The sequence below is a fragment of the Canis lupus genome, chromosome 16 (assembly GCF_011100685.1).
Source record: "Canis lupus familiaris isolate Mischka breed German Shepherd chromosome 16, alternate assembly UU_Cfam_GSD_1.0, whole genome shotgun sequence".
Lineage (NCBI taxonomy): Eukaryota > Metazoa > Chordata > Mammalia > Carnivora > Canidae > Canis > Canis lupus.
The window spans coordinates 7,257,018-7,284,868 of NC_049237.1; the positions used below are offsets into that span (position 1 = coordinate 7,257,018).

At 40.5% G+C, this 27,851-nt stretch overlaps 1 protein-coding gene across 1 annotated transcript in view; it reads right to left on the reverse strand.

Moving 5' to 3' along the window:
- Positions 1-27,328, reverse strand: part of WEE2 (WEE2 oocyte meiosis inhibiting kinase) — a 32,675-nt gene extending 5,347 nt beyond the window's left edge. Inside the window, exons 1-9 of the mRNA XM_038559370.1 lie at positions 26,984-27,328; positions 12,941-13,137; positions 11,134-11,185; positions 9,013-9,185; positions 7,529-7,650; positions 2,379-2,525; positions 1,621-1,728; positions 1,401-1,486; positions 97-267 (exon numbers count right to left, since the gene is read on the reverse strand). Of these exons, the coding sequence (XP_038415298.1) occupies positions 97-267; positions 1,401-1,486; positions 1,621-1,728; positions 2,379-2,525; positions 7,529-7,650; positions 9,013-9,185; positions 11,134-11,185; positions 12,941-13,137; positions 26,984-27,328 (1,401 nt within the window). The remainder of the gene's footprint in view (positions 1-96; positions 268-1,400; positions 1,487-1,620; positions 1,729-2,378; positions 2,526-7,528; positions 7,651-9,012; positions 9,186-11,133; positions 11,186-12,940; positions 13,138-26,983) is intronic.
- Positions 27,329-27,851: the final 523 nt, after the last annotated feature.

A 27,851-nucleotide genomic window follows, 5' to 3' on the forward strand; every position in this document is an offset into this window, starting at 1 on the left:
CCAACATCTTCTTTTCCCTTTCCCTACCTACTTGCAATTATGTTTTTTTAAAAAATAGACATTTCTATCTTCTCTTCATCTCCTAAGAGATACCACCTTGAGTAGATTGTGAAATTCTTCTGAGAGCTTCTGAGGAATGTCTGGAAGGTTCCCCTCACGGATATGATGCCATTTGGCACCATTTGCGGGTAAAGATTCTGCTCCTGCAGCTACTGCAATTGTTAATCCCAAGGCAAATATGTCTGCTTTGGGAAGGTGCTGATAATCCTTCAAAACAGAAGACAGGAATGCCAGTTAGTTTGCCAAGTGAAGTGAGTCTAGACTAAAGACAACTGTTAAAGAGAGGTTCATTTGAGTGCATATGAGCCTAAACAGACACAATGGGCCAGGTCACATCTGACATGGCTAGTGGTTTACTTCTAGAGAAGACAGAGGATACGGCACAAATCCACCTGATTCACACTACTGTGCCCTGAAGAGTGTAGGGCAGAAGCAAGCATAGATTGGTCACAGATATTATCCTTCCGGATGGTATTAAATCTTCCTAGCCCTGACTCCACAGACATCCTAGAAGGTGTGCAATAACTGAAAGTCATTTCACTGGAGCTGGTCGTACTATCAAAAGGATGACAGCATGATAAAGATGGGCTGAAGTAATAAAAGCTTCCTTTTTGCTTAGGAATCCATGAGTTTAGGAATTCTAAGAAATACTAGAAACAGTAAAGGAGGACCTTTATAAAGAACAGTAAAAATATTGATTAATCTACAATTGAGCCAGCTTTCCTCATGCTATTTTTTGGAAAAGTTTATCATCTTTGATCTCAATCCTGAATAGGATAAGGGATAATATAAATTTAAATTATAAATACATACTTTTTGGGTGGCCTGGGTGTGTCATTCAGTTAAATGTCCAACTCTTGATTTCAGCTCAGGTCATGATCTCAGAGTCATGAGATCAAACCCCTCCCTCATTGGGCTCTGCACTCAGCAGAGTCTGCTTGAGATTCTCTTTCTCTCTTGCCCTCTACCCCTCCCCCCACTCACATGCTAATTCTTTCTCTGAAAATCTTTTTTAAGAATTGTAAACATACTTTTCATTTCTTGCACTGTAAAATAAATAAAATCCTTTTTTTAATTATAAATATATATTTTTCATTTTTTGCACTGTGAACACTCATTTGAGAGTCAAAAGGTTCAAGGAATTATAAAATACTCTGTTTGGGGCACCTGGGTGATTTGGTGGTTGAGCATCTGCCTTCAGCTCAGGTCATGATCCTGGGGTTCTGGGATCGAGTTCCGCATCAGGCTCCCCAGAGGGAGCCTGCTTCTCCCTCTGCCTATGTCTCTGTGTCTCTCATGAATAAATTAAAAAAAAAATACACTGTTTCCCTAGTCTTTACCTCTTGTAAAATCTCATTGGCCAAGAAGCGACTATCTCCCTCCTCCACTTTTGGTTTGCTTATTGATGTCACATGACCCAAGTCACCTGAAGGAAAAAAAAAAAAAAAGAAGGAAAGAAATAGAGCTCTCTAAAAGCATGTCTTTAAAACTGAAATAGGTGAAGTCATCACTATAAATTTTACAGGATAATATACAGCTCAGGGCTTAAGGCCAACTCACCAATTTTATACATCACATTGGCAGAGAGAAACCAATCAGCTTCATTTTCAATCTCCTCTGGGACTACAGGAGAGTCGCATTGCATTTTATGACAAATGAAGATGTTACCTAACAAAATACACAATTGACCTAAGTAATGATCCCTTAGCTTTTTCACCCCAAAGATTCTTTTCTGTTTGACATTTTAGCCACCCTCCTTTCTGTGTATTTGTAACAAGACTATCAAGATTTCTTTTCCTCACACTACTTCTGAACAGCTCAGTGATTGAGGATACCTATTTTGAGTGAAACTGACCTCAGACACATTCCATCCTCTGAAGAGGCTAGTAGCCTCAGAACAAAAAAAATAAGCCTGAAAAAAAAATGGTAACATCATTTCCTGGAGTTTCACATTGAGTGCCAAAACCATTCATTTCTGTTCACTTTAGTCAGTGCTGAATTAGAAAGAGTATATACAGCACTAGTTGTCAATACATTCCAGATGCAGCCAATATGCTGTCACTTAGCTATGCAGTAAGTTAGAGACCTATTTTCATACTTTGGCTTCGCTGTCTGGGAAAGAGTCTTCTGTCTCTCTGTCCCCTGGGCCCAGGGCAAAAATAGATAAAGCCGTTTAAATTTTTTAGGGAAACAAAAGAAGGAAACAGATTTTGCCAGCAAACAGCATCTTCAATGCTTAGTAGACACGCAGGCACCAACTCTGACATAGCGGAGAGAGAAATAAATCTGTTGAGAGGAGCAGAGGGAGCCATACTGACTAGGTTTGATGTCCAGATGCACCATGCCAGAGTTGTGGATGTACTTAAGCCCAAGGGAAATCTGCAGAAGGATGTCCTTGAGTTTCAGCTCTGGGAAATGATTGCCAGACTTTGTATTTTCAGATATAGCAGTCTGCAAGCTCCCACCTAGGAAGGAACAACAGAGAGCAGCCCCGCAGAATGGAGAAAAGGTATGAATCTGAATAGATAAAAGCATAATAAACATTTAAGAAAATTCTTATGAAGGGGTTTAATCCAACAAGTCTAGATTATTCAGTTTTAGTGTAAAACATAATTTTGGCCCCATCTATTCCACAGATGTGTTGGAGAAGAACTACAGGACTTTTAAAGAAAATAAAATGCCATACTGCAGGTATCCAATATATGGTTCTATTGCCTTGAGTCTGCCCCAGCTAACATTTTAAAATTGTTATCTAATGATTAACCAGAAGCTCAATCAGGCCTAGACAAATAACTACTGCTGGCATTGATGATTAATTCAGCATCAAGCTAGTAATTATAGGCTACTTGTAACTTTAATGAAATTGATTCTGAGTTTAATTCCATTAAAAATATCTAACAAAATCAGGATATTTAATGATTGCTGACCCAAGGAAAATATGAAATTTCAATATATACCTAAATCCTATTTGAGCCATAGTATTTGCTTATCAACTATAGATAGGCTCCTGATTTATCATTGTTATAAGTTAAAAAAAAAAAAAAAAAAAAAAGGCCTGGACTCATCTGACCATCTGGATCTTGTTTGCCCCTTTCCTAAGGTATTAGAATGCTTCTGAACCCTTTATTTATTAATTTTCATTTACTGGCAGCTTCTTCAGTCAAATTCTAGAGTCTGGGGTCTCCCTGGCAGTTAGGGCTCCAGCCTTCAAGTATCTGTCCAGAACAATAGGATCAGAGGTGATAATGGCATTTTTTTTTTTTTTTAGGAAATCCATACTTTCATGTATCCTATGTAAAATTCAGTATAAATATTGACCTGTCATGTTAAAATAATTATATTCAGAAAGGAGAATTTCAGCCCTTTTCAGAAACACCAAGAGGCCTAAAGTAAATGGTGTGTCTTTTTCCTGGGAATCTTCTAAAACTTATGTGTGGAAAGGACATTAGATAGAAAGTAAGAGTGTGTTGAAACAAAGTCACCTGAAGTCTGAGTTTGCAGATGAAGCTGTGAGATATGGCAAGAAGAAGGAAGCCTACATCCAAGGATCTCATGTCCACTGGAGTCCATCTCCCTCCCTAGTAGGCTAGGTGCTCCTTCAAGACAGGGCCCCAACCCATTCATTTTCACTTTCTCAAGGTCTTGCATGTCATCTATATATTCTGAACTGAAGGTCTATCCTGGCAACAGAGGGAAAGGAAAGATGAGACAGGGCCCCCATAAAATGTGTGGAAAGAGGGAAGCATCCTGGGGGTAGATAGGAACCCTTCAAGATGGTCCTTTAGATTATAAGCAGAGATGTATTGCCAATTCCCTGAAGAGCTACAGGGATTTATTAAGGGTAACTACACCAGTGCTAGCAGCACTTTTAATTACTTAGAAGCTCTGTAGGTAATATTAAAAGTTATCCAAGTGATAATCAACAGTAAAACTCACTGAAAAGCATTTGTGCAAAGTCAGGAGAATGTCTTTATTTTGCCACAGCTGAAGCTTATTGTCTCCCTCTTATCAGAGAGTGTTATTAACTGTTCTTTGCTAAATAGTACTAAGGAAGTATGTGTTTATAGACAGAGCAATACCAAATGAACTAAAAACTTCATCCTTACTAATCTCAGCTACACTGGAGCCTTAACTCCATACCCCAGGGTACCACCCAAAGATGGTACCATAATTGCCAGCATTGTGCCCTAAGAGGAAACAACCAGCTCTCAGCTCTTATCAAATCATGTTTATGAAATGGGTGACTGAGTTATTTCCTTTAGATAAAAGTGCTTTCCCTACTTGGCAGGGGGGAAAAAAAACGTAAAAACATAGCTACATTTTTCCATCTGCTTATGAGATCTGACAGATACTAAAATAAATAGCAAATGCCTTCCAACAATGAAAGGTAAACAGAACAATTAAACAGGATATTTTGCTCATACACTTGTATTCTCAAAATCTTGATTTTATGTTGCTATCTATAGCACAATCCTGTTTTTCTGTTGGTAAAGTTATTCCTTGTTTGGTAGAAAAATATAACCAGGATTCCTTGTTTGGTAGAAAAATATAACCACAGAGGACATGGGGACTTCTGGATGTCACATCACTAGACCAAATGCAAGAACCACCATCCTAGGAGAGCACGCTCTGTAAAACTTCAGTGACAGAAGTTATCACAAGAAAATACTGTGTGGGGGAGAGATTAATCATCCCAACCTGAATTGTTTGGAATCCTGGTGGTTACACAATTGATCTACTAGGTGGAAGACCTTCAGACTTCAGAGGCTGGCCCACAGGTGACACGTAGGGAGTCTTGACAAGGGTGAGGGTGGAGGAAGGAACATTTGATTGGTTCAGGGCTCAAGACACACAGTAGGGGGAAAAAAAATCAGATAACTGCTGGTCTCTACTAGTTATGATGTAAATTATCTAAATCATCTAATTTATAATCTTAGTAAAACCATAACCATACATGTTCTAGCCTGACTGCTATGACAGGCTGGGGGTATAGGGGAAAGAGTGGCAGGCATGAGGAGGAAGAGATGAGCAAGAGGGAGAAGGAGAGGATGGAGTGGGAGAAGGAGTAGAAGGAATAGGATGCTGGTACTTTGCTATTTTACAAATACTTAGGACTTAACTCTCCTTCATTTAGAGCCATAGGGCTAAGTCTCAACATGAATTATCCATAACCACAAACAGGACAAATATAAGGGTGTGCTTTATTGTCGATGATCAGTTCATATTTGAAAGCAATGTATGTGAATTACAATTTGAAAAATCAGAATTACATTTTAATTGACAAGTACACAGTGAAGTTAGTGGATGCCATGGTAAACAGACAAGGATTCCTCATAATCTATCACATCAACTTCAAAATTGACTGCCCGACATCCAAAAGCCAAGTCTTCCCACACTTTACCTTGTTGCTCTTATTTCCTTTTATAGGGATCACCTCCATCCTCTCAGTGTCCTTACTGTCCACTGGTACAGACCCATTCCCAGTACCCTGCCCTTTGTCTGCATGCTCTTCCTCTAATGGAAGTCTTCCCTCTACTTCTTAAACTCTGGTAATCCTGCAAGGTTTCCTTCAAGTCTTACCTCCATTATGAGATTTTTCTTGGACTGCTCTAATAGCAACTATTATTGAGTTTTTACTATGTATCAGGTATTGTCACTGCTAGCATTTGGCATAGATTGTTGCTATTTCTCAAACTACTCCCATAAATAAATATTATGATTTCTTTAATCAATGGGATTGACATCCCAGAGATCCTACAGCAAGCGTGCAGCACTAGTCTTAGATCCAGCTCTGCCTGACTAGGCCCACAACACCACACTATGCTGTCACTTGCTCACATCCATCTTCTCTGAATGCTTTTTATCCACCTGACTTTGCAGCAAATGGTCTCTTATGTATTCATTGTAACAGAGCAAGAGGAGTAAAGCTCCTTGAAGGACTTACCTTAGCTCACTCTATAGTATATCTCACCCTAGAACTTAGTATAGCGTCACACTTTGAGAAGGTATTCAAATGTTGAAAAGAATCAGAAGATGATTTGTAATAAGATCACTCCATCTTATTCTTTTTGAATAAGATTACTTTTGTTTTGTTTGGCTTTCTTGGTTAATTTTTGTTATTTGATATTATCTTTGTTAGTAGCTGAAATTCATGAAGATAAAACCAATTTTGGGACTGGTAGAGGAGAATAGGGAATCCCTGGTTATGATAAGAAGAAATTAGGAAGAGAAGATTAAGAAAAATCTCAGCCTCTGAATCACAAGGAAAGGGTCTATTTTTTTTTATCCTAAGGAGATTATTAGGAAAAAAAAGGATTCAGGTGAACTTGGGGGAAAAAAACCACAACAAAGTTCACAGTTAAGACTCCAAGGAAATCAGGCCCTAAGGAAACAATAAGGGAAATACCAAATCATTATTTTGCAGCATGTGTGTACTATTTTCTATGTTTCTAGCATTTCATAATATTATCATTTAACCTATTTGTATGTAAAATGATGAAACTTTATCACTGTCCCTCAAAAGTCAGGCTGCACATACATACTTGGGGCTATCTGGTGGTTACTAAAATTACTCGAAGACTGTACTATTAGAGAAACTTAAGGGTGGGTGTACATGTTGTTGGGGAGCAGGTTTGGGAGGCTTGCCATTTTCCCATATTACCATAGCCAGAATATGGGTTGCTACTCCTAAAAAGCTGGCAAGCTTCTACTTAATTTGGTAGCACTTTCATATTTTACCAGTGAACATTTTGGTAAAAAATATTTCTGAGAATAATCACGTGTAACTCTATGATTTTATCAACCCCTTAATCACAGATTAGAAATATGTTAAACCAAAAGACTACTTTTTGGATTTAAGTAGCCCAGAAAATTTTTTTTTTACCAGTTTCTTGTGTATGTCTGGTTCTGAAGGACCTACAAGAATATATCTGAAGCCACTGCATTTCATTCCAGCACCCACCCCACACATTGTAGTGAGAACACTAAAGTTCAAAGATAAGAAGCATCTAGATGCATGAACTATCCCCCAATTCAGGAACCCACTTGAAAATTAATCAAAAGTTGGCTGTGTAAGTTTACCACTCCCTTCCCCCCAAATAGTAGGGTTTATGGCTTGCATGCATCTTTTAGAATACCTTGCAAATGTAAGAGGAGGAGGATTTACCTACTATTCAAACCACTAGAGTAAAAGTTTTCTAAGTATGGAGTAAAATGTGAAGGGATTGATAGCTTCTATGTGTCAGCCACACATCAGCTCTGAAAGAAATATGAAATAGCATAAAACAGAAATTCATTTTGAATACAACTCAGTGTCCCCAGCTCACTGCTTCCAAGCAAAACTGTAGTAGTACAGACTTTTTTTAGGTATTGCTATCCTGACCTAAACTATGAAGGAGAGGCAAAGATTTTTTTTCCTATTGATTTAAAATTCATCTCCCTCTCCACAGATACTACTCTACATACTTACCATTACAGTATTCATTCTGAATGATCATGTGGTCATCTTCTGCCCATGCAGAGTAGTAACGGACCACATGAGGGTGATGCCCAAGCACTGCATGAGCATAAACTTCATGCAGAGCCAAATTCCTAAAAGACAGAGAAGCATCAAGAAAAATGAGTCAAGATGATATACATACAAATTTTTTTTTAAAAGACAAGATATGAGGGATGCCTGGTTGGGCATCTGTCTTCGACTCAGGTCATGATCCCAGAGTCCGGGATCGAGTCCCACATCAGACTCCCCAGGCAGAGCCTGCTTCTCCCTCTGCCTGTGTCTCTGCCTCTCTCTCTGTGTCTCACGAATAAATAAATAAAATCTAAAAAAAAAAAAAAAAAAGGACAAGATATGAGGCATTATTCACAGTGGCAGAACACTGACTACTCACTGCTTACTATTTTATCTCACTTAATTTCCATAACTACTCAGTAAGACATAGTGGCAGGGATGAAGGCTTTAGAAAGCTCAGTGACCGACCCAATGTCAAGCCAGTGATGATAGACCCAAGAACCTTGGTCATCCTGGAACCAAAATCCATGGTTTTTGATTAGACGGCATATGTAAAGAGCAATCTTCAGTTGTTACTATCTTGATGGCAGACAGGCTTTGAGTCTTAATTTTACCGTATCACAATTTTTAAAAACCTCGACAGGCTTAACAAAAAGGCCTTGGTAATGGATATTGTGATAGGTTCTCTATCTTCTCTGTAAAGGCTAGACAGTCCTTAGAATCAATGTTTTTTCCACCAAGATGATGTAGTCACAGGGACAGTCTCGGGCAGAGATAGTCATTATGGAATAGAAAATCCAACACACACACACACACAAAGTAAAATGTAGTACTTGATGAATTTCGGTATAAAAAAAATGAATTCTAAGGTCCATAATTTCAGATTCAGCAAACTAATAATACATTCCCACAGTTCACAAAAAGCACTGGTTGAATCTGAAAATAATTGTCTTCTTTGTAAAAGGAAGAACTTCTAGACAATTAGTTCTGGGAATGAAACTTAAATTATTGTTAATTTGTCCTCGCTTGTAGTCTTCAAAACACCGAATTCATTATTGAATTCGTTACTAAAACAAAGTCAAGATAACCAGTGAGTTAACAGTAACTTCCTACTTGGCAATATTTCTAATGAACTAACAGGCTGAAGATCATTCCATAAATCTATTCATTAAAGCAAAAGCAGTAAGACCAGTAGGAAAAGTCTTAGGAGCCATGAAAAAACACAACATGATTGCACCCAAATGGTCATGGTATGTTTTGGGAAGTAACTGATCTCTGATTAGAAAAATTCAGAAAGTTTATGAATGTGAGACCACATATAATAGAGAGGGTAGCAACAGGTATATTTTTGGTGACATCAGTACTATTATTTAAAATGTTTTGACAAGAAACAACTTTCCAAATCCAAGTGTGCACTTCTAGTACATTTCAAAGGTACTTACTCATTTGATAATCCTGCAACAGGTTTCATGGACCGTTTTATTGCATAAACACATCCATCCAGCCTCTTAATACACTTGTAGACTGTACCAAATTCCCCAACTCCAATTTTTTCTACCTCCAAGAATTCTTTTTCATAGCGGGAAGCCATATTGGTTTCTCGTAGAACACATCTCTGAAATATTTTATTAAAATATTAAAATAATTCTAACATATTGTGAGCAATAAACTTAAGGCATATTCAAAAATTTCTGTATGTTTTCAAAAAGACTTTTGAGGCCAATCTATTGGATTCTGTTTGTGTCAGTATTCATGGTAGCAAGAACCACCCCAATTGCTGACTACCTTCTCTGTATTCTTCATAACTGTCTAAACAACTCTGCACTGTCATTGTTTTCATATATTAAGTCTTTTTCTATGTTATTTCTTCTGTCTGGGATATTCTTCTTCTCAATAGGTTTTTAGAGGGGACGCACTTGCTCACTGCAACAGCTACTGTCCTCTCCTAAAGGAATGGCTGAGATCCAGGTAGAATATATTAAGAAAAAAAAAAAAAAGGGCACCTCCCTTTGACTCTGGTCTACTTAGATCACACTCTGGCTGCTAGTGTTTCCATCTCAAATTGAATAAACTTATTTGTGTTCACTTTGCTTCCTAAAAAATCTTAGTCTAGAGAACTAAATTGTCAAATTGATTATTTTAGTTTATGTGCTTAGGTATAACAAGCCCTCCACCTACTGGCTGACCAGCAACATCTCTCATTACTCAGCTAGTAGGTAACCCTAGGCAAAAGTCACTGAACTCTTATTAGTTTCCTGATCTAAAGTAGTGAGCATCTTAGCAACCACTCCTTGGGGTGCTTTTGAATATTACATGAGAAAACGTGTGGGGGGAGGAGTGGGTTGGGTGTGTGTGTAACTTAGCTCAATGCCGAGCACACAGTAAATTATCAGGAAATGGTAGCTAAGATGACAAAAATCTCCATGAATTTATATGAATCTCAATCCAAATTAATTTATCTGTGAAGTCATCCTTTCCTAATGTCCCCGTTAGCAAGAATTTTTTCATCTAACTTTGAGTTTAAACAATCCTGACCCTTACTAGTTCCTCGTTTCAACATCCAATACCAATCAGTCTTCATTAGCAAGATCTAGAATTTTCATTGCCCTTAGCCAATCTCCAATTCTGTTTCCCCCGTGTCTGGAGCTGCCATAGCTACCAGCCCTCTTTCCATCTCTTCTAATAGTGAAAATTATTTTTGCAAAATGATAGAATCCAACATACCTAATTGTCTCCTATAAGGAAACCAAACTTCTGGTCAGAGACCTCAAGGCCTTCTACCAGTTGCTCAGCCACTACCTTCCCATCCTCATCTCAGACACCAAATAAGCCAGCTTACCATCCACATCACTCATCCATCAAGCCCTCCCCCTCCACTTTCATAAACTGAGTATTGAACACAAGCATGCTTTCATGGTATTATAAACTTCTTAATGGCAATTTAATATTCTACTATAAATTATAGTTTATTTAGCCATTCTTTTATAATTGGACATTTAGTACTCTTTTTTTTTTTTTTGCCATTACAGTTAAGGCTGCAATAATGGTGCTAATATTTACAGTATTTTTTCTTAGACTAGGTTATCAAATGAGGGATGCTATCTCAAAGATTGTGAACATTATTTAAAAATCAGTAGATACTGACACATTTAAGAGCCAAAATTTTACATCTAAATTTACAGCTTTATGCCATTTTTTCTCTCTTCTGCCTTTCCATTTTTGGACCTTAAATATCTTGAATTTTCCCTTCACCCTTCTACCCCATGAATATAGAATTTTTCCCTAAATCCAAGATAGAAGCAGTAGCCATTAATTTTACAACACTCCAAGGTAATGATTCAGCAATACGCTTATCAGGCCTGTCTGATACAGTAATAACTAGCTAAGAATATAGACCCTGATGAGAGTCCAGATCAATTCAGCTGCAAAGCACATTTGTAAATCTACAAAGTGAGTTGTGGGGTTGGTAAGGAGGGAGAGAGAGAAAAAAAGAAAGAGAGGGGAGGGAAGCAACAGGAAGAAGTGACTAAGTTAGGACAGCTACAACAAAGAACTGTGCTCACCTTGGCAGGCAGCCCTTGTTCTACCTTGCCTTCCCCTGGGTCAGCTTCCTCACTTAAAAAAAGAGGGAGAAGAAGTGATATCAATGTATGATTAGCACCACTAAGCTTGATACTATACTAGGTTCTGGGACTGTAAGAGTAAATAAGACAATTCCTTCCCTCCTTCAGTTTATATTTTAAGACAGGGATAAATAGAACATTTCAACATAAGAAACTGAAAGAATAAGAACAAGATATCATAGGACATTACAGGCAGCACCCAAATCATGAAGTCTTTCCCAAAAGAGAAGATATGCAAACTTAGTTTCCAAGAACGAGTAGGAATCAGCTAAGGTTGGTAGTGGAGTTCTGGGCAAACAGAGCAACCCTGAACAGTGGGGGTGAGAGTACACAGAGGATTGGAAACAGAGCCCTCTTCCTGGCCTCACTGCGACCTGCCCCTCCCACACCCACCTCCCCTGCTCTGCACTAGATTCTCAGGCAAACCAACAGTACAGCAGAATAAACTCTAACGCTGGCTAAGATATTTTCAGTTACTTTCCAATGAGCTGAAGTCTCTGACAAACATCCTCTTTGGCATGAGCAGTTGCACTCTGGATCTCTAAGCCATATTTCAATCTCTAGAGCAGCCAGCTATAGATTTTTCTTCTGGAGAAGCAGAGGATAGAAAATGTAAACAGAGGAAGACTTTACACTCATGGGGACAGATTGACACTGGACATTCGTGACTTAAGTTTAATAATACATTCTAATACTTTATAACACCACATCAAAAATAACAGTACACTAAGTAAGGGAGAAAAAGTACTCAGAAGCACTAAGAGCTGTTACAAAAGTGCCATCACTTTCATTGCAGGGATTTAAAATTAATGGTCTCTTCTGACTAGCTTCAGTGAGAGGTGAATCAATTCTGATGATTTGCAAAGAATCCTCAAGAGCTAAAACCAATAGAATTCTTGTTAACAAAAGTGGACCTGTATACTTGTACTAAAGTTCTGTTTACTTAAGATGCAGGAGATAGCATTGAGAAAACCTATTCTGGCCACAAAGCTGATTGATACGGAGTCATTGATTCCAAACAAAACAACTCAACCTAACATATTAAATGTTCTTTGTACTTCAGATTGTTAGCTGTGCATTTATTTTGCTGACTATATGTGAGCAAAAATGACTGGCCCATTTCAGAGAGGCTTTCATCATGTAATAAAGAAGCAATGAAGAGACGTAGTAAAGAAGTGTCCCTCAGTTATATGCACAATCCTCATTTGGACAATTCCTAATATTCAGTGGCCTTGGGGAGTTGTGCAGTTTGGCTTTCCATTCTTAGCACCTCTAAAAGCAACACTATGTTTTTCTCTTTAGCCAATCTGCCATCACCTGCAGAGAGGTTCAAATCCTTGCTCTATATCTCTCAGTCACACAGTCTAGACTCGAAACAGCAGGATTCTCCTTGAACTGTGAGCTACACCTGCCCCAATGGCTAGCCTTTTGTTATCCAGAGACCACATGAATGCAATTCCATAGCTCGCCCACTTTGCTAATGGAAGTCAAAAGTCTATTGCTTACTCTGCCCTATTCTTTTATAGAGAAGATACCTTACAGTACATATCAGAATGGGGAGACACTAGAATCTCCATGACAAAGAAGGTTACAACCAACATTAACATTTAGGAAGGAGGGGATGTGTGAACATGATATCAGTTGCATTCAAGTTGAGTTCTTGTTCCTAATCTTACTTTCATGCTCTCCCCTCTACTTGACATTAGTAAGACCAGTTCCCAAAAGTTAGAGGCGACAGTACACTTACAGATCTCCTCGAGTTTTCCTCTTGCCATTGGATCGAAGGAATTGTTTTCTATAGGACTCTGGGGTAAAGGGATTAATATTGACCAGAGCTGACGAGGTCATCTCATCCACAAAGGGAACAGGTGTGAACCTCAAATGCTTAGAGCCTCTGGAGGGGAGCTTCTCTGTTGAAGAAATCACTGACTGGCTTAGCAGACTCTGAATGAGAATGACAAAAAAGGGAAAATAGAATGAGGTTAGTAAAAAAAAAAAAAAAAAAAAAAAAAAAAAGAGTTCCATATCAGCTAGTTAATATTTGAACCAAAGAATGTTATTGCTGAAAAGGAATTAGAGGTTATCTGGTTCAGCACAAACTAGTTGCATTATAACTGGTCCTCTTATGAAAAATACAGATTCCTAGTCTTCCTCTAGATATTCTGATTAGAGGATCAACACAGGAATCTGTACTTTGGTTAAGCTCCACCTCCTTCCCCTGGGCAATTTTGAGGCCAGCTATGAAAAATGTCAACTCTAGTTCTACCTCTGGCTTTTTAAAGACTATACTCCAGCTTAGACAAATGAAAAGGACTCTAGAAGACCTGGTCCTTATAGTCTCAGTATGTACTTTGACTCCCCCTTCAAGTATTCACCCAAATATTTGTTTGGTGCCTACTAAGTAGCAGATGCCGGGCTGGATGCTGAGGTGGACAGAGGTGAATTCCAACTCTTAAGGGATGCACAGTCCATTAGTCAACAGTTCATCAACCTTTCAGAAATAATCACTTTGTACAAGAAAGACTATCTATCTAAACATGAAAAGAAGTTTCCAGTTCCACTTAAAATACAGCACCAAATGAAAAGAGCTCCATAAAGTAGAGTAAGGAAATTGAAAAATAATCCTCTGAGCCCTTAAGATTCAGGGCTTTACAGTGGCTATAACCAGCATACCAATAAGTAGGAAAATGTACAGGACTTACCACTCCAAGTGGGGTACAGTAAGAGAACATATGCCTACAACCTAACCAGAACTAAACCAAAGGACAGAGGGGAATAGGTAGAAGACAAAGAATTCTGATGAGACAGCAGAATGCCATTATAACCTAAGTCAGGGGCCAGAGAGCTGTGTTATGGTGTACAGCAGTAGACGCAGGGCCATGATATAACCACATAGTATAATCATTGTACTGTGAGGCTCTTTCTAAAAGAATTCCACTATTTGATAATATCTGCCCATGGCTTTTCAGCATAGAAGCAGAAGCTAGACTATGACATGATATAAAAATGTGATTCAAGAATGAAGATAAGGGCATCCTGGGTAGGCTCAGCGGTTTAGCACCTGCCTTCAGCCCAAGGTGTGATCCTGGGGACCTGGGATCGAGTCCCACGTCGGGCTCCCTGCATGTAGTCTGCTTCTCTCTCTGCCTCTGTCTGTGTCTCTTATGAATTAAAAAAAAAAAAAAAAAAGAATGTGAAGATACAAGGAATGAATATTGAAATTATAAACCCTAAATGATAAAAGCAGAAATGAAGGAAACTATAGAGTATAACTAGTAACCTAACCTTTTTTTTTTTAAGTGAAGAAAAGTCATTGCTAGAGTCCAGTTTTTACAAAGGTTTTACAGGTCTTAGAGTTTACAGGATGAACAACCCTGGGGCTATTGTCAGACAAAGCCAAAGATAAACTCACAATTTTCCTGTAAGTGTAGTATAGGGCTCAGTGTTTGCTCAAGTAAGTACAACTATACCATATAATATTTCTCAGTTGTCTGTGTGACTGAGGAAATGAACTTAGAATTACACTAAACCATTCCCCGAGAAACAGTTTTTTTGTGATGCTGATGATTATATGGGAATTAAAATGTGTCTGTCACATCTGAAACAGTGGGGCATCTACACCCGGAATGCTGCACACTCTGGTTGCCACACTTTAAGGACAACAAAAAGGCCTAGAAATGTTTCAGATAAAAGGAAGGAAAAGCATTCACATCAGGGCAGACAAGACCAGAATTCCTAGTCTGGAAATATGAAGGCAGATAGATTTTGTGAGTTCCACTTAGGATACAGAGAAATATATTAATTATACTAATTTGGATTTTATTGCCATAATGGTAAGTAATTGTAAGTAATCTTTTTGGAAATCCAAAAGAACTTGTATTTATGAAAGTTCTTGTTTGGAACAAGGTTTATGAAAGGAAGTTCTGCCTAAAAGTAAAGCAGATTGAAAATTTCTGGAAAGATGTCCAGGTTTAGAGTATAAATATGTTCCAGGGAGTGTAGCTAATTCTGTAAGTAACAGTTCTGTTACAGATGATAGAGGGAAGGGAAGATTACGGAATAGCTCCCTCGCTTCTGAAGATGGCAAGAGGAGAAGGCAACCTCCTACCTTCAAGATACAACATCATAGTATCTCAGGACTTGCAAAGACTTTAAAGACCTGTTTGGTACAATTAGTCCCCTGATGCTTGAATACTTTCTACAACATTCCTGCCAAGTGGTCATCAACTAGTGTTCAATGCATTTAGCCACAGGGACCCATGACTTCCTCGGGAAACTCTTCTATTCTAGGTTGTTCTGCTAGGAAGTCTTTACAGTGACCTCAAGTCACTTCACATGATTTCTAGTCCTCTCCCTTTGGTAAGGCTGAACAGAGTCAATCCTCCATTACTCTGCATCCTTGTCTTTAGCATAACATCGCCACTGATCATTGCCCCCCTCCCTCTCTCTCTCTCTCTCTTCTGATCCAAACTATATTCCTCATAAAGTGTGCACTTTTTCATTTGCATTTCCAGTTTCCCTCCCAAGCTCTGTTCTTTTCCTGCCCCTCAAATCTTGGCACTTCCAGGATTCCTAATTTGGACCACTTCTCTTCTTACTCTGGCACTCAGGCTACTTGAGCTTATCTGCACCCAAAGCTTCAACAACTTCCAAAATGCTAATGATATCCAAGGATAGATCTCCAATGTAGTTTGGTTTTCCTGCACCCCAGAAACATTTATTCAATGATTTATAGGACACCTCTGTGTTCTCCAAACCTATAAATGCCTCTAGCATCAACTGTCTTGATCCAAGGTACCCTCTACTCAATCAAACAAGGCAGAAACTTCACAGCACCCTAGATCCCTCCTTTTCCCTCAACCCCTCCATCAAGTTGATGAGAGAACAAAAAGCAAGCTGAGTGTAAAACATGAGCTGACACCCTACCAAGCCCCACCCCCTTAAGGTGAGATGGATAGATAGCATCATTATTATATGTATATAATGATGCTATATGTAATAATATATAATGCTATGCCCAATAGCAATATATAATGCTAGCATTCCTTGGGCACTAGTAACTGCCTAAGAACACAGGCAAAGTTGAAAAATAAATGATCAATTGATAAAGATCGCAGTCATGGGACACCTGGGTGGCTCAGTGGGCATCTGCCTTCAGCTTGAGGCATGATCCCTGAGTTCCAGGATCGAGTCCCACATCGGGATCCCTTGAAAGCCAAGCATGCAGGGGGAGGTCCTGTCACCACGCTGGGTGGGAATGGGATGAAGGCACCCTCCCACATCTTAGTTTCCACCCTCAGGTCCTCCAGGCCTCCCACCCTTCTAGGTAGACTGGTGTCCCTGCTGTCCTCTCACCCTCAAGGGTTCAGCATGAATTTTGCTTAAGAACATTTGAGGGGCTCCTGGGTGGTTCAGTCAGTTAAACGTCGACTCTTGATTTTGGCTCAGGTCAGGATCTCGAGGTTGTGGTGTGGAGCCTCAAGTGGGGCCTGGGCCAGCTGGGTGGGAAGTGTGCTTGAGAGTCTCCCTTTCCCTCTGCCCCTCCCAATGCAAGCTCTGTCAAATCTTTTAATAATCAATATTGAAGATATTTGAGAAATCTTTATCATCTCTGCAGAGGTGCCTTCATATGTGTAACGGCTGTGTAAATGCCTTTCAGGGACCCACCGTGATTTCTATCGGAAAACCCTATTAATATTTATTGAAGTATAGTCAACATGCAATGTTAAACTAGTTTCAGGGCTACAATTTAATGACTATGCTGTACATTATTCAGCTCTCCCCATGAGAAGTGTAGTCACCATCTGTTCCCGTACAAAGTTACAATAGTACTGACTCCATTGCCTAGGCTGTACTTTCTCAATTTCTGTGGCTTCTATATTTGAGAACCAGATGCTTATAGCTCCTAATATTTATCTATTTTGCCCATCTCCCACCCACTTCCTCTCTGGCAATCAGTCAACGTGATCCATCACATTAACAAGAGAAAGGACAAAAACCATACGGTAATCTCAATAGTGGCAGAAAAAGCATTTCACAAAACACAACATAAAAAGCATAGTGGGTTTTGAGGAAATGTCCATCCACAGAATAAAGGCTGTGTAGGAGGGCCTGTAGCTGACATCGTACTTTATGATGAAGACCTGAAATCATCTCCCCTAAGAGCAGGAACAAGACAAGGAAGTCCCCTCTTAGCCCTGGAAGTCCTACGGTAGGAAACAAACAAGGAAAAGAAATGGCCCTCGGTGTCCATTGAAAGATGAATGGATAAAGAAGATGTTGTCTCTGTATACAATGGAATATTCCTCAGCCATTAGAAACGACAAATACCCACCATTTGCTTCGACATGGATGGAACTGGAGGGTATTATGCTGAGTGAAATAAGTCAATCAGAGAAGGACAATTATATGGTTTCACTCATACAGGAAATATAAAAAATAGTGAAAGGGATTATAGGGGAAAGGAGAGCAAATGAGTGGGAAAAATTAGAGATGGTGACAGAGCATGAGAGACTCCTAACTCTGGGAAATGAACAAGGGGTAGTGGAAGGGGAGGTGGGCCAGGGGATGGCGTGACTGGGTGACGGGCACTGAGGTCACCAGTGCCCATCACTTGATGGGATGAGCACTGGGTGTTATACTATGTGTTGGCAAATTGAACTCCAATAAAAAAAATTTTTTTAAGGGGAAAAAAAGGACTATGGGCTTATTGGAACATTTTCATGTCCATTGCTCAGGCTGCAATACTTATAGGTAGGAGAAAGACTATCATTTGACTGGAAGCTAGTACCCTGGCGGGAATGATTAGAAGACCCAGAAACTTGATGCCCTTTCTTTATTCCTATTCTTACACAAAGTTGTCTTTCTTGGGCATAAGACAGCCACCTAAGTCACTAGGGTAGCTGCCAATCTTAAGAATCTTATGTAAGGTTTTCTTTCTCTTTGGTCTAATATGATCCCCTCCAAATTCCTAGTCTAGCCACTTCTGGCCACGAGACAGTCCTCCACTCAGAGCTGGCTGAAACCAGTACCAAACTGAATTAAAACCCAACTGAGGATCCTTTCCTAGTGAAGTCAGCTATAAAAGATTACATGTATTGGGATATTACTTAGATCGTGATGGATTTCTATCTTTACTATTCTTCATCAATGTCCCCTACTGACTACTTAAATTACAATAGTATATAATTTCCCCTGTAAAACTTTTCTGGTATTTTCCATGAGTTAAGAATGACAAGTTCTCCATGGCATTTTGGTTCATTCACTGGCACCCATTGGTAGTCTAGAGCGCAATGCAGAAGCTGAGGGACACCAGGATCCCTCCTACAAGGCAAGGTGGTATTCATATCATGTTCTTAGAAGGTCGCCTCTGGTCACTTTGACACTAGGAAGCTCTGACATGTCCTGTGTAGGATGCCACCTAGGAGTCAGGGGGGATTTTTGGTAATGGACCTTCTCTACTTTTCTGGGAGCATGGGATTTTCTTTGGTTCTTAAGGATTCTCCCTTGAGATGCCTTTTAACTCACTGGAATCAATTCACATTGCAAGATCTAAGGAAGAAAAAAGAAAGACTGATCTTCTGTAACATTGAATGGCCTCAGTACTCCTTAGGAAATGAAGGAAAATAGCCCTTTAATGGAACATTAAACTTCAATATGATTTATCAGATCTCTTCAATAGGAAACAGGGCACATGGACTGAGGTACCTATGTCCAGGCCTTCAATGCCCTAAATCGGATCCCAATCTAAGGGCCTCTTGCATAATGTGTCTAATCACCAACCAGGTTAATAAATCCCCTCTGAACATACTGAATGATGATTGTTTAAATAGGCCCATTCCTTGTAACAAACCTGGGTCACTGGAGAAATCACCAGCCAATCCAAAGAGGATACTGGCTCTGTTACTACCTCTCCTCCTTATGAACCTCAAGACCCCTCTGCTCCCAGCCCACCTCTGAACATACCAGGAGGGGAATTCCCTATCTTCTAAGCCTTCCACCTAAATCTGGATTGCATCCTCTTAGGGAGGGCGCTAATGGAGAAATGGGCACAGTTAGAGTCCATATCCCATTCTCCATAGCAGACCTGACTCAGATAAACATCAATTAGGACAATATTCTGAAACCCTGTTTTCAATTCATTGAGGGCTTTCAACAATTATCTATTATGGTTGATTTGACCTGGCAAGATACATTCATCATAAGAATTCATTGTTTTACCCCTGAAGAAAAGAACCATACCTGGGCAAGGGGCTCAAGAACTTGCTGATGAACTAGCAGTCAGAGATAGATACTGTTATCCAGTAGGGGGAAGTGCTGTTCCAGTACTGAACCTCACTGGAGTTACACCATCCAAGATGATAGGGAAGGGAAAGACAGGATCATGTGATAACTTGTTTAATGGAAGGAAAGAGAAAAGGATTCTTTAAAACTGTAAACTTTGGGATCCCTGGGTGGCACAGCGGTTTGGCGCCTGCCTTTGGCCCAGGGCGCGATCCTGGAGACCCGGGATTGAATCCCACATCAGGCTCCCGGTGCATGGAGCCTGCTTCTCCCTCTGCCTATGTCTCTGCCTCTCTCTCTCTCTCTCTCTCTCTCTCTCTCTGTGACTATCATAAAAAAAAAAAAAAATTAAAACAGAACAAAAAAAGATTTAAAACTGTGAACTTTGATGAAATTCAGGAAGTTACTCAAGGAGCTGATAAAAATCCAACTCTATTTCAGGGTTGTTTGATAGACACTGTCCCTAAGTATACAAATCTGAACCCAATCTGAGGGAACAATTATCGTAAGCATGCATTTTATAAGTCAGCTGGCCCCTGACATCTTCTGAAAATTAACTAAAATGGCTTTAGGCCCTCAAACACCCAACCCCCCACCCCCTGCCGCCCAGTGCCCACTAGAGGTAGCTGCTGGGGTCTTTAATAATAGAAGTATGGCCATAGGGCAAGAAAAGGACTGGAGAGCTAAACAGCAAAATAAAATTCAGGCTCCAATATTGGCTGGCACTATTGTGGGTGGATTCCCCACAACACCAGACTAACCAGGGGCCAAAGAAAAATCTGGTGTCAGACAAAGGACCAGATAAGACCCCATGCTGCAGGTGTGGCCAAATCAGCCATTGGAACAAAGAATGTCCACACAAATGCTCTCTACCAGGGCCATGTCCTGTCTATAAGAAAGAAGGACATTGGAAGAAAGATTGTCGTCATCTCCAGGGAGAGGAAGACAGGAATTCACTTCCCTGCTGGAGAGCAGGAACCAGAGGATCCAGCCTGATGGGGCCTTGTGAGTGTTCTGGCTCCCTTTGAAATCAAGAGGACTCAGCCCCAGGTTACCCTGGATATGGAAGGAAGTTTATTGATTTTCTTACTGATACAGGAGCCACTTACTCCGTTCTTATTCAGCACTGTGGCCCTACTGGTCTTTTAACTATAAATTGTTAGCATAGAAGGGGAAACTAAAACATGCTAACCGACAATGCCTTTAATCTACAAGTACAAAAATCAGTTGGTTACTCATGCTTTTCCTAGTCTTTCCATCTTGCCCCACTCCGTCACTTGGATGAGACTTAATGTATAAGTTAGGAAGCAGGCTTGCTCTTACTAAAGAAGAGGACAGCTTGTTCTCTTTGCCCTGATATCCCTTCTAAAATCTGGAAGCAAATCCACAGGTTTGGGATTGTAATGTCCCAGGAAGGGCTCTTAAAGCCCAACCAGGTAAAGTGACCTTAAAAGGACCCAACCACTATACTTCATTTAAAAAAAAATAAAAACAAAAAAAAACTGTCCCTTAAAACCTGAGGCAAAGGTTGGGTTACAACCACTTAATGGTAAATTTCTCAAACATGGTATTTTAAAACCTTGTCAATCTCCTTTATAACACTCCAATTTTACCAGCAAAGAAGCCAAATGGAGACTATCAGATGGCACAGGATTTAAGAGCTATAAATGAAGCAGTTATACCTATTCATCCCATAGTGCCAAATCCATATACTGTTCTCATCCAGGTCCCTGGTGATGCCCACTGGTTTATAGTACTTGATTTAAAAGACACCTTCTTTTGCATCCCTCTAAATGAAGAAATACAGCCATTAATTTGCTTTTGAATGGGCTCACCTTCAAGCCTACAGGCTGCTCAATTAATTTGGATAGTCTTTTGTCACAGGGATTAAGAGGCAGTCCTCACTGATTGGAGCTGCACTTAGCACAGACCTCTGTGTTATCTCCTTGCCTCAAGGGACTATATATAGTTCAATATGTGGATGATATTTTAATCTGTAGTCCCACAAAAGAAATGTCTGATAGTGGGATCCCTGGGTGGCGCAGCGGTTTGGCGCCTGCCTTTGGCCTAGGGCGCGATCCTGGAACCCAGGATCGAATCCCACATCGGGCTCCCAGTGCATGGAGCCTGCTTCTCCCTCTGCCTGTGTCTCTGCCTCTCTCTCTCTCTCTCTCTCTCTGTGACTATCATAAATAAATAAAAATTAAAAAAAAAAAAAAAAGAAATGTCTGATAGTAATTCTATAACATAATTTCTCGGCAGGCAGAGGGTATTGCATCTTCTCTCAAAAGGCACAAATATCAAAACAAGAAGTGCAATATTTAGGATATGAGCTAACACCAGGTCATTGTACCATATCTAATGACAGAAAAAAAGGCTATATTGAATCCTGGACCCCCAGCTACCAAAAAACCCAACTCTGTACTTTACAAGATATGGCAGGTTTTTACCCCCTATGGATTCCTGGTTTGGGGCTCTTAGCCAAACCATCATATGATTCAATTAAAGGCCCTGATGAAGACCCTTTATTCTTTGTGGAAGGGCCAACAGACAGCCATTCAAACATTAACCGCTAAGCTTTCATCAGCCCAGGCTTTGGCTTTCCCAAGTTTAGAAAAACCTTTCACTTTGTATGTAGCAGGAAAAACAAGGACAAGCTTTAGGAGTTCTTACCCAGAAATTAGGAAATGAAACAAAACTGGTGGGCTATTTTTCAGTCATTTATACCCCACAAGGGTGGCCAGCTTGTCTTCAAGCAGTGGCTGCAACAGCCCTCCTGGGTAGAAGAAGCTTCAAACTTTACTCTGGGACAATTCTTGATGGTGATAACTCCGTATCAGGTCCAAAATGTCCTAGAGACCAAAGGCCACCAATGGATAATGGGAGGCTGACTTACTAAATACCAGGCTATGCTTTTAGACACACCTGAAATAATATCGAAAGCCTGTTAAACTTTAAACCCAGCTATCCTTAGGCCTGTACCTGACCATCATACATCTATGCTACAACATGACTGCTCAGAGATTATTGATCTTGTTTATTCTAGCGGACCAGATTTAAAAGATTCCCCTACTGAAAATGCAGAGGACAATTGGTTTACTGATGACAGCAGCATGGATAAAGGAAAAAGAAAAGCCAGATATGCTATAGTTAGCTTAGCTAAGACCATTGAGACAAAAGCCCTTCCAATAACTACTTCTGTTCAAAAGACTAAATGAATAGCACTTACCCGTGCTCTTCACTTAGCAAAAGGCCGAAAAATTTTTATACTGACTCCAAATATGCTTGCCTGGTGCTACATGCCCACGGGGGAAATTTGGAAAGAAAGAGGGTTACCATTATTATCAAGCCATAATTCCCTGATCAAATATGGGCCTGAAATAATTCCCCTTCTTGAGACTGTACACCTACCTAAGAAGGTAACTGTAATTCATCTCAGAGGATGTCAAAGGATATGATCTTGGAATCTAACGGAAACAATTTGCTGGACCATGTAGCCAAGCAGGCAGCACAAAACAAATATTAAGTCTCATACCAATCTTAACTCCAGGCAAGTCAATAACTCCAGTCTATTCAGACCAAGAAATTCACATAGCCCAGGAACAAGGAAATTCCAAAAAAGGACAGAACTGGCTTATTAATAATGAGGGAAAATCTTTACATCCAAAAATAACTAATGGAAGGTAATACAGAATTTACACCAAACTACTCATTTGGGCAAAAATACTTTAAAGCATTTAGTTAAAAATATATTTGATGGAGTGAATTTAAGAGTTATAATAAAACAGGTTTGCCAATCCCATATGTTTGGGCACAAGTAAATCCAGAAGGTGCAGTCCATGCATCACCCTCCACCTGTTTTGAAACCAGTCCAAAGCCATGGTATATATCCAGGAGAGGACTGGCAGCTTGATTTCACACAAATACCTCCTTGAAAAGGCTGTGAGTTCCTACTAGTGTTTGTTGATACTTTCACTGAATGGATGGAGGCCTTTCCATGTAAAACTAAAAGAGACACAGAAGTAATCAAAGTTTTGTTAGAGTGAAAATATTCCTAGGTTTTTGCCTTCCATGATCCTTCAAAGGGACAGTGGCCTGTCTTTTACTGTTCAAGTAACTCAACAAATAGCACATGCTTTAAAAATTAAATGTTTTTTACATTCAGCCTGGCATCCACAATCCTTTAGCATGGTAGAGAAAGCTGATCATACTTTAAAAGGACACTTACTTAGTCTAGAGACCCAGAAAAATTGGGTTACTCTCTTACTAATAGGACTTCTTAGAATAAGAACCACTCCAAAATAACCTCTAGGACTGAGCCCTTTTGAGTTATTATATGGAAAACCATTTCTTACAGTGGACTTGTGATTAGATGAAGATTATAAACCTTTGTTAAACTATTCACTCAGGCTGGTTTAATTCATAAGTTACTTAATGGATATACTGATCATGTGTTCCCAAAACCTGACTTACTTATAACTGAAAGTCCATCCCATGTAAGCCTCAGAGACATGGTTTATTTAAAAGATTGGAAGTCAAATACATCAGGGGACTTAAATCCAAAATGGAAAGGTCCATATCAGGTTGTGTTATGTACTCCCACCGTAGCAAAATTAGAGAGCCACTCCTCCTGGACTCATGTACCTCCTTCACAGGAAACCCATGAACAAACTAATGTGCCTTCTTACTCCTATGAACCTGGAGAAGATCTCAAACTCCTCTTTAAATGAGGATGAAGATGGTTCATACCACCCACAGATTACCTCTTTCTGTTCACAATGACCTCAGCTGCCTCCACCTTTCATTACTCCCCCATGTTTCCCTGTTGAACAATGTTGACCCATCGGAAGGTACATCTCCATGCCCCTATTCAGCAGGAAGAAGCTACAGAAGATGAGATCTGGGATCCCTGGGTGGCGCAGCGGTTTGGCGCCTGCCTTTGGCCCAGGGCACGATCCCGGAGACCCGGGATCGAGTCCCACATCGGGCTCCCGGTGCATGGAGCCTGCTTCTCCCTCTGCCTGTGTCTCTGCCTCTCTCTCTCTCTCTCTCTGTATGACTATCATAAATAAATAAAAAATTAAAAAAAAAGAAGATGAGATCTGCTGGCTTCAACAATCTTAAAGACTTAAGGATCAGATTTGTTCAAGGGGGAAAATGATGAGAGAACGAAAGGCAAGATGAGGCAAAACATGTGCTGACACCCCACCAAACCCTCCTCTCCTTAAGGTGGGATATATACATAGAACATTTCCCAGGCACTAGTAACTGCCTAAGAACAAAGTCAGGGGGAAAACAAATGGTCAATTGATAAAGATCCAGTCATGTAGGACATGAAACTCACTATGCTTTGTAACTGTCTTAATGATTTACAAGAAAAACACCATAATAGACCTATGGGAACCTATAGACTCAATTTCCTGGAGCCCTAAAGTCGCCATCGCCTGGCTATAAAACCCTATATAATCAGACACTCCTCACAATCACAGCACAGCTCTTTCTGCCCACAGGTCCTGTCCCCCTGCTAGAATAAAAATACCTTTTTGCACCTTAAAACGTCTCAAGAATTCTTTCTTGCCCATTGGGCTTGACAATCCTGCATCAAAGTCACTTTGCAAATCCTAACCATCCCTCAATTTATCACTGTGTACCACCAATGTAGTTTAGACCTTTCTCCTTTGTCAACAGATCTGCTATGAATACTGCTCTGCTTTCAGGGTCTCTCCCACTCCACGCAGCCTGCACATGAAGGTCAATTGTTCCAAAAGGCCTCTGATCAAAACTATTTAATGAAGGTCTCAAAGCTTTCAGAATAAAATCTCAATCTAGCTCCTGCCTACCTCCTCTGACCTCGCTGCCTGCAACTTCTCGTATACAGGCCCCGTATCTCTAGCACCGTGCAGTTTCTAGGTGTGACATGATCTTTCCTCCTCCTAACCTGTTAGACACTTTTTCCTTGGCCTCAAGTTCTCATTCGCTTCCTTACCTGGCTCACGCTAGCTCATCCTTGAAGACCGCTCTCAGACTTGACTTTCTTTGGAAAGGCATCCCTGATCTTGGGACTTAATTCCTAATTCTTTCTCATCATGCCACACCACTTCCCCCACACCCCTAATCTGAACTTTATTGTCTCAGTTGTTCATCTTCATTCATTTTAAGGACACTTTTTGACACAGTGAATCATTTGCCAGCAGAAGGTCTGATATCAAGGTGCTCCATTTTAAATGAATGAATGAAATAGACATACCGTGACATGCTTCCTCGTCTGCGTACCCTTGCTCAGAGACACACTCTTTCAGCCCACTCTCTCACTAATCTACATACACCAAAACCATTCTCGAAACACCTATCACATAGTGTCTATAGATACATCCCCTGTCTTTCTGCTGATTATAAGCACTTTGAGGGCAGAGACCATGTCTTGTGTTCCTTGCCCACATTGGGTTCTCAAAAAATAAATGGATGATTGATTGGTTGGTGTTGGGACGATTGGAAAATCCACGGATGGACACACAGGCATTGTAAAGTAGTTTGTCTACAATACAGACAAGAAGCTTAGTACTTCCTAGTGGATGTGGTGTGCATGCTCAGCAGGAACTAAAGCGGCCTGCTGACAGTGACTGTGTCTGCAATCAGAAGCACAGATGTTGTTATGACGGCATGAGTACCTCAAGCTGAGCCAGCAAAAAGCAGAGCTAATGCCAGTCCTGGAGCTCACATACCATGGCATGAGGTTGTCAGAGGTAACGATGGCCTTCCATGGCCTTAATAATGTGTAGATACAATATAAGAATAATCACGGCAAGAATAAAGGACTAAGCTAACTACTTGGGACCTTAGCCTATTTGTCATCCTCAGCTTATAAAGAAGTATCACCAAGTTAACTTTTTGATCACCTATAACGGAAGAGCCTATCCCTCATCAGACTGAGGAATGGGGAGGACTTCCTTCTGAGAAGAGCAGTGGCAAAGGTATGTGAATATGTTCAAACAGTGAAGGTGAACATTCTTATATTAGGAAATATTAGTAGATAATTACGTAAGAGTAGAGCCAGTTGGCGTAATGGAGAGAACAGCAGACTGAGACCAAAAGATCAGGTTTCTAGTCCTGCCTCTGCCATTGGCTGAGCCAAAAGCCAGTGTATCTCTTTGAACCTCGATTTTCTCACATGCAGAATGCATAACAGGGCTCCAGATCTCAATCATCCTTCCAGTTGCAATATTCTTTAACTAGGATTTTTCCCCCACCAAGATTTATTTGTGGCCTACACCAAACAGTTGCTGACATCAACAATTTTGAGAAGACAGCTAGCAAGGCACGTAGTTCTACTTTCTGATAACTTAAAACTTTTCTTCATTTTCACCAACAAATACATAATTAAGGACATGCATAGCCCATGAGGCAAATGGGTCAGATACACATAAACGACCGTGTCCTGCTTCTCCATCAGCTGAACTAGAACCCAGATCTTGGCAACCTGGGTCCCCTTGCCCCACGACTTACTTACTTTGGGAGTGTAGGGGCTCTCGCAATGCACCACCTCGCTCCTGCTGTCTGGCTGGGCTGGTGTCCCAGGACATTTGTGAAAGCCTGGCCCTGGAGTCCTCAAAGCCTGATCTGGACTCATCTTGTCTTTTTCCTCAAATGTGCCCACTCCATGGATGCTACTGGAGGGAGTCCTGGGAGGTGTGAACTTTGCCTCTGACTCCTGGCCTTCAGCCCAGTCTGGGGTTTGACTCTGGGTCTCCCTGCTTTCTGGTGCCTCCTTCTGCCCCTCACTCTCGCTCTCTTCTTCACAGTAGGAAACATTCAACTTCTGCTTTAGTTCTTTGTTAATACTGCTGTCATCCATCTCAGCCAGAGAGCTTGACAGCACCAGTGAGAAGGCCTATCGGAGGGGAGCCCTGTAGAGCTCCAGAGGAGGAGAGGACACTGTAAGCTGGCAAATCCCCCAGTGTTAGCCTGCCTCTCCCTCTGCCCACTAATAGCTATGCAGAGGCACGGCATTAGTTTGCTCCCTTAAGTACCCCATATCTGTAAGACCTCAGCTTATCCTCATTTCCAGCCTGATTGAAGAAAGCTCCAGCGACTCTCGGAGCAATTAAATTCAATTCATGTATAGAACTCTTCTGGATATCCCACATAGTCTCCCTGAACCCACGTGCTGCAAAAATCCGGGTGAGATAGTTGGATTCCTTTAATTCTATGTGGCTTTAAAAATACCCATTAGCCATTTCGGAAACAAGCTCATTATTGGGAAGATATTCTTTCCAGTCTTTTCTACCTACCATTAAGAAATACCACGCTCTCCTGTCTCCCCCACCCACCCGTGGCTAACAGCGGTTAACTAGAACTCAGCATCACCAGGGTATCAT